Source organism: Salarias fasciatus, chromosome 5, assembly GCF_902148845.1.
Source record: "Salarias fasciatus chromosome 5, fSalaFa1.1, whole genome shotgun sequence".
NCBI classification, from domain to species: Eukaryota; Metazoa; Chordata; class Actinopteri; order Blenniiformes; family Blenniidae; genus Salarias; species Salarias fasciatus.
The window spans coordinates 3,840,500-3,846,841 of NC_043749.1; the positions used below are offsets into that span (position 1 = coordinate 3,840,500).

The 6,342-nt window shown below is 41.4% G+C and overlaps 1 protein-coding gene across 3 annotated transcripts; it reads right to left on the reverse strand.

Annotated features, from left to right (window-relative positions):
* Window positions 1-2,229: 2,229 nt before the first annotated feature.
* mitfa (melanocyte inducing transcription factor a) lies at window positions 2,230-5,636 on the reverse strand. 3 transcript variants are annotated; one of them, XM_030091563.1, is made up of 9 exons: window positions 5,604-5,636; window positions 4,939-5,157; window positions 4,759-4,854; window positions 4,556-4,659; window positions 4,237-4,334; window positions 3,979-4,035; window positions 3,789-3,864; window positions 3,434-3,581; window positions 2,230-2,628 (listed from the first exon to the last, which is right to left on the reverse strand). In XM_030091563.1, the coding sequence occupies exons 1-9, from the start codon at window positions 5,634-5,636 to the stop codon at window positions 2,230-2,232; spliced, it is 1,230 nt and encodes a 409-aa protein (XP_029947423.1). The 3 variants fall into 3 exon arrangements, with proteins under 3 accessions (XP_029947423.1, XP_029947422.1, XP_029947424.1); XM_030091562.1 differs by having other exon boundaries at window positions 4,237-4,320; window positions 4,551-4,659; XM_030091564.1 differs by lacking the exon at window positions 4,237-4,334 and having other exon boundaries at window positions 4,551-4,659.
* Between the last annotated feature and the right edge of the window lie 706 nt (window positions 5,637-6,342).

Here is a 6,342-nt window from a genome sequence, read left to right on the forward strand (position 1 = left end):
TCTGCACTTTGATCTGAAATATTGTATTGTTTACATGTAGGGATGTGTATAGGAATTAACCTTTTACATTAAGGACAAAATACAAAAAAAAAAAAAAAAAAAAATGAATAGTATATTTTTTGTTGCATTTTAAAATGTGGGGAAGCAGTATTTCTGTTGATGTACTTAATTATTGTGTCTTAACAGGGTTAGACCTGTTAATAACCTCAATGTGTGCGTGTGTTGAAGTCATTTCAAAACCAATCTTGGTAAGCTAGACCACATCAGCAGGTCAAACTGGCGAATAACACCAGTAATAAAGGTAATTTCATAGAGAGAATGAAAGTTCAAATATCACACTACCGATGTGCCAGAAGTAACCACTTCCTGTGTCAGATTCATAATGAAAACCCTGAAATGTGTCATACAGACTGCAGCCATGTGGTTGGTTGAGGCCAGACCTTTTTTATTCACCGTTTATTGTTGGGTGTATGTTATGTATGTGTATGTTGTGTAAAATGCATTAACTATGTTTCATTAAAGATTTTTTATTCATGATGCCTTTTTTGATACTAATTCAAAATTCACTGCAATCGTGTGACTCGACGAGAAAGAGCTGCAAGGAGGAGTGGTGAAAGCGCCATTATCAATAACACTGCAACAGTTCCACAACACCTTTCTACAGAAAATTATCATTCATTTTCAACACTTTATCTACGTTTTTCATTGAAAACTTTTGCTGCATTTTGAGGTTCTGTTTAGAACTACAGCACTGTAAACGTAATTTTTCAAAAACACACGGACGCCGTCTGTTTTTGTGAAATCGCGCTAAGGCCATAATCAGTAAAGGCAACACAGACAATAACAACAACAGCAGCCTTTGTTACCGTTTGTAGCGTATTGTTTTCTGTGCCTACTAGTGGCCTAATATGAAAACTACACTGCTTTCAATGGTTCTCTCCATTTTGGGTAAATAAACATATATTTTTTTTAAAAAAAAATGTTTCTGTGTAAATGCAAAATTTTTCACAAAAAAAAAAAAAAAGCATTTTCAATTGAATCATTTTGTGTGACTGAGGTCTGAGCTGGATAAACAGACCTGTGACACCAGGCTGTGTGTGTCATATTTTTTCCAATAAAATCACAATTTTTAACACAGCCGGAGAGATTGATTCAGGTTCATGTTGTGAATTATAAAAGTTTATTCTAACTTTTGTGTTTGTGTTGTAAAGTTTGCATTCATCCTGTCAGTTTAAGCAAAATTCATCTCATAATTGGCCCAGTATGGTATTTTTAAATTCATGAAAGAACATTGCTCATACTGAGAAAAAAAAAATGAAATAAATAAAGAGCAAACCAGATGCATTTGTGGCATTCTGGCTGCTGATTTTTTTATAGCCAGATTACATGTTGAAGCTTGCATTGAATACAGAACAGTTCTGTGCACAACACATCTTCACCTCCACAGTCAACTATACCACAGCTCACCGGTTTTCTCTGAACGTCTCTGTAAAAACACTGAAACAATATTAAAAATCAATATAAAGCACTTTTATTATTATTATAATTCATTTGTATTTTACAGTCATTATAAACAAAATCAAATGATGTTTGAAAAATCTTTCAGTTTAAAAACAGGACAAAAATGTTTTTTCATTCTTTTATCGTCATCATTGATGGACAATTAAATGAGCTAAATAAATAAATTAAAACGATAATAAAATACTTAGCAATAACAACAACAACATTATTTTCCTTGGCTTGATTTTTATAACGAGTGTCAAGAGTGAAATAGGGTGAAATAAATAAGAGGATTTTAATGACTTCAAAACTAATGACTAAAATCCAAAATAGAGATAATACTGTTAAATGAAAATTAGAAGTGGAATGTTAGATATTCAAAATATCCGCGTCTTATTGTCTTGCTCTGTGACTGGATTTTTGCATATGTGCACTTTTGTAAAGAACCAAATCAATACACAAAGAGAAATTTTAAAAAATCAATTAAAAAAAAAAGCAAAAAAAAACTTGAAAGGTTTCAATGTGTAGATTCAGTAAAGACCTTCAGCTGTTTAAACGTCAGGAGCTGCATGGAGATTTGATGACTGCAGAGAACCTGAAGATCCTGGGTCACATTTACAGACAAAACTAGAACAGAGCTCAGCAATAAAATGTCAAAATGTAAGAAAAAAATATATGAACATGAGATAAAAATAACATGTGAGAGTCAGTGTGGCTCCCGGCTCCGGGCTAACAGCCGTGCTCCTTCTCCTCCATGCTGGAGCTGGAACTGTGGTGGCTGTTGCTGGAGACGTCCGGGGACATGGAGGACAGCAGGGGGTCGCTGGGGGACAGCGGCCGCAGCGAGTTGTCCCTCACCAGCTCCTTCATTTTACAGGTCCGGGAGTTTCCGTAAGGGCCGGCGTCGCCGCCGTCCGACGGCATCTGGTCGAAGGTGATGGTGCCGTTGTTGAGGTCCAGCGTGGTCGGAGGCGACATGTCGGGAGCCGAGCCGTGCTGGTAGAGATCTGAGGGGCAGTCGCCCAGGACGGGCTCCTGCTTGATGGCTCGGGCCATCAGCTCGGACGTGCACACGGACGGCGACGACACCACCGTCAGACCGTGAGCACGGGCCTGGATCTCCAGCTCCTGGACCAAGACGCAAAGTTACAATATCCACACGTTAGGAATTACAATTACACTTAGTTACCTGTATTTTGATGTGAAATGGTAAATGATGTAAAGAAAAAATGATCGATGCAGAATGTCGAGGGTTTTTTTTTAATGAAGGGGCGTTATAGTGATCATTTAATGAATTTATATTTTGAGAAATGATACATACTGTAGAAATTATAGGAAATTTGACCTCCTTGCACCTTAAAATCTCATCAGTTTTTGTGAAAACTTGACCCTCACATGATAAATTTGAAAAAATGCCAAAATCTAAAACTGATTTTGGAGTGTGTCTGTGTTTTCCATCAGATTCCACGAGTGTCAGTCATGCTTTTTTTTATTTATTTAAATAAATCTGTCGGCTAACACTGACGCAGTCCAAGCTGAGGCGGCATTAGCGAGTTGCTCTCTAAGATCGTGACAGTGGAGAGATCAACATTGGAAAATCCCTCCCGGCGATCCACCGCCTGCCCAAACCGGGGTTCGCCCACAGTTAAATGTCAATTCTTTTCTCCAGTTCCTCAAACATTTCGCTCCATTTTCTGATGCAAGTCTTACAATTTCGGGCTGAAATTCTGCTGTGCTGCTTTTTCTTTTTGGTGACGTTTTACCTGCTGTAACAGTGGTTTTTCAGAGGTACTGTAGCAGCATTCTGTTGTCATACAGTGCCATCTGGTGGTCACACGAGGAATATTTTGATATATAAGGTACTTCTTAAGAGATGATGCATGAGCAACAAAAAAAAAAAAACAGTGCATTTCAGACGGTGTTCCAGATCCACCTGTATACGGAGCATCAGGTGGCGGTTTGCGTGCTCCAGTTTCCTCTGCCTGCACTCCAGCTCTTTGGCCCTCTGCTGCTCCCGCTGCAGCTTCCTGATGTAGTCCACCGAGGCCTTCAGAATGGTGCCCTTATTCCAGCGCATGTCTCTGGGGAATACAGGAGACAAAGGTCTACAGTGAGCATCAGCTGACCAGCTGACCAGAACAGCACAGGATTCTTAATGGCTGCGCTCCCAGCCAGAAGGCCTTTGCACTTTAAACAAACTCTGGCGGCATGAAGAAGAGCTTGTAAAAAAAAAACAAAAAAACAAAAAACAACACTCATCACTCCACGGTCAACTGTCAGATACTTACGGATCGTTTGACTTGGGTATCAAGGTCCCCAGCTCTTTGATCCGGTCGTTTATGTTGAACCTCCGTCTTCTTTCAACTGAGATGAAAACAGTACAGAGAGAATACGAGATACTGTCAGTGAAGCTACTGTCACTAGAAGGGTGTGGATTTGAAAAAATACATTTTTTTTTAAATATTTCACGAGACTCACTTAAGTTGTGGTTGTCCTTCTTCTGTCTTTCTTTAGCCAGAGCCCGTACCTCAGCCTCTGTGAAGCAAACAGCAGCAACACAATGTGAATGGAGGAATTTTGGTTTGCTTTTTTTTTCTTTTCTTTTTTTTTTTTTTTTACAAAATCAATGTACTGGCTTCTCCGTCGTCGATTCATATTGTGTGCGATTTAGTCATCCACAAAATACGTGCCGTACAGACTGAGGAGAGCATTTTGAACTTGGTTGGTCTTGCTTACCTACTGGAAAGCCCTCTGGCCTTTGATAGCTTTCATACTGGCCACAGGATCCAGGCTTGTCCAGTACTTGCTTCATGCCAGGAGCTGGAGTAATTATTTGGCAAATAGTCAACTTAAAAGTATCCTGTGCACTTCCAAATTGCACACAATATTGACATTTGTCCACAGTGATTGTACATTCTCATAGGAATATGTCCCGTATTTTTAAGTCAAGTCGATATTAGATGATGATTTACGGCAGGATTGTGTAATGAATATAAATATTAACATTTTTTAGCGTGTTTTTCTAAATCACATTGGATTCTGTCATTTACCTGTGAATTCCCTTTTGATGTTGGGCGCACAGGAGCCGTTGATGCCGAGGCCCGGGAGCGAGAGGCCCTGGTTGCCGTACACGTCCAGTAAATTCCCAGAAACAGGCAACTGCAGTGTTACAGACAGTTCAGTGAGGAGATGGGCTTCAGAGCGGGAAGTTGGTTCGAGTTAACACGCAGAGCGGAGCGGAACGTGTGGATGAATTACCGGGTTGTTCATCTGGAGCCCCGGGTCCATCAGTCCCAGAACGTCATCGCTGTAACTCGACTCCAAGCTAATAATATCGTCGATGACATCGTCCATCTGCGCAACACAAAACCAGACTTTAATTGACGGGCGGTCGTCGACGCGGCGCGGCGTCCGTAGTGCCAGGTGTGCCAGGTGTACCTCTTTCTCGCAGTTGGAGCCCAGCGTGAGCAGGGCCATGGGGCTGTTGGGCGCGCTGCTGCCCGGCCCGGGCGGCATGCTGTGCTCGGGCGGCTGGCTCGGGCACTGCTGGCCGCCGGCTTTACCTCCGCCCAGGGTGGAGGACAGGTACTGCCTCACCTGCTGCCGCTGGGCCTGCTGGATGTGGTACTTGGTGGGATTCTCCAGGTGGGACTGCACCTGGGTGAGCCACACGGAAACCGGATGAATCTCAGCCTTACATATTAGAGCGTCGATCAAACAGTGCGTACAAATGTGAAGAAGTTATCCCAAAATAAGTCAAGTTGTGTTTGTGTGTTGCAGCAATGAACATTTACCAAATAAATTGTAAAAGTTTTTCAATCTAAATCACACTTTACACAGTTTACACTTTACTGAGAGGCATAATCTGGTTTCCACTTCTTCATGTTGTTGATTTCATTTAGTAGAAAGTCATGAAAAGTTTTCTGGGTTGTGCTTCATGAAGTACCAAAAACAGTGGCATTATTTTATCAATCCTCTGTTGAAAAGTTGAAATCAGTTCCAGATTGTTCAGTAAGGATATGATCACAGCTGAGCAGAAATACGAATCAGAATGAAAGTTTGGATTCATGAATAAAAACAAAACATCCGTCAACTCATCTCACCTGATAGTGGCTGTATTCAAGCATCTCCAGCATTTCGAATTATTATTATTTTTTGAGTTAATTGAAGAAAAAAAAAGAAAATGCACATACAGAAAGTAATCCCTTTGTGTTGTGGGCCGTCGCTGTGGGCAGGAGGCTAGCTTGTGCAAATCTGAGAGCAGTCGCTAGCCGTGCTGAATATAACCAGGCCTTAAGGCTCATTAGTTATGCAAGTTAAAAATGGAGGAGGACACCGAGGACTCATCCTCCCACTGCCTGTGTTGATCCAGATTAACTATGAATTTATGTCTTTATAGAGCTCTTTTGACGTCACCGCCTCTTCCGCACAATGGAGTCTTTCTACAGTTTGGGCAGTAGTCTGCGAACTGAAGCTTGCTTAAGGCCAACTAACATTTAATCTTTAGTTCTGCTCATCTAGTATAAAACATTATTTGTTCTGAGCTCCAGGAGGACAAGTGGCACCATTGTTTCGCTACAAACTCACCATATGAAAACCCAAACGTATGCCGTGTTTACTGAGCCCATCCATTTTTGGGATTTGGATGGGCTGATTCCATTTAACCAGTAAATGTTGTGTTTTCACGGTTACGGGGCAAAGGAGGTGAACTGAAGGTGAGAGTCTGTCCAGCTCTCATGGAGAGGTGATAAAATGTGTTAAGTTATGGCTCTGCCCCGTGGAGGTCGGCTCTCCTGGTACTCGAAAGCACCAGGACGTAGAAGAGAGCCACCAGGAAGGTAC

Bases quoted from the DNA above. Each gene is read 5' to 3' on its own strand.
- mitfa (XM_030091563.1), bottom strand. From the start codon at position 5,636: ATGCTGGAGATGCTTGAATACAGCCACTATCAG. The intron at 3,865-3,978 runs GTGAGTCTCGTG...TTTTCATCTCAG, and splicing joins GAAGGACAACCACAACTTAA to TTGAAAGAAGACGGAGGTTC. The intron at 3,582-3,788 runs GTAAGTATCTGA...TGTATTCCCCAG, and splicing joins ATACCCAAGTCAAACGATCC to AGACATGCGCTGGAATAAGG.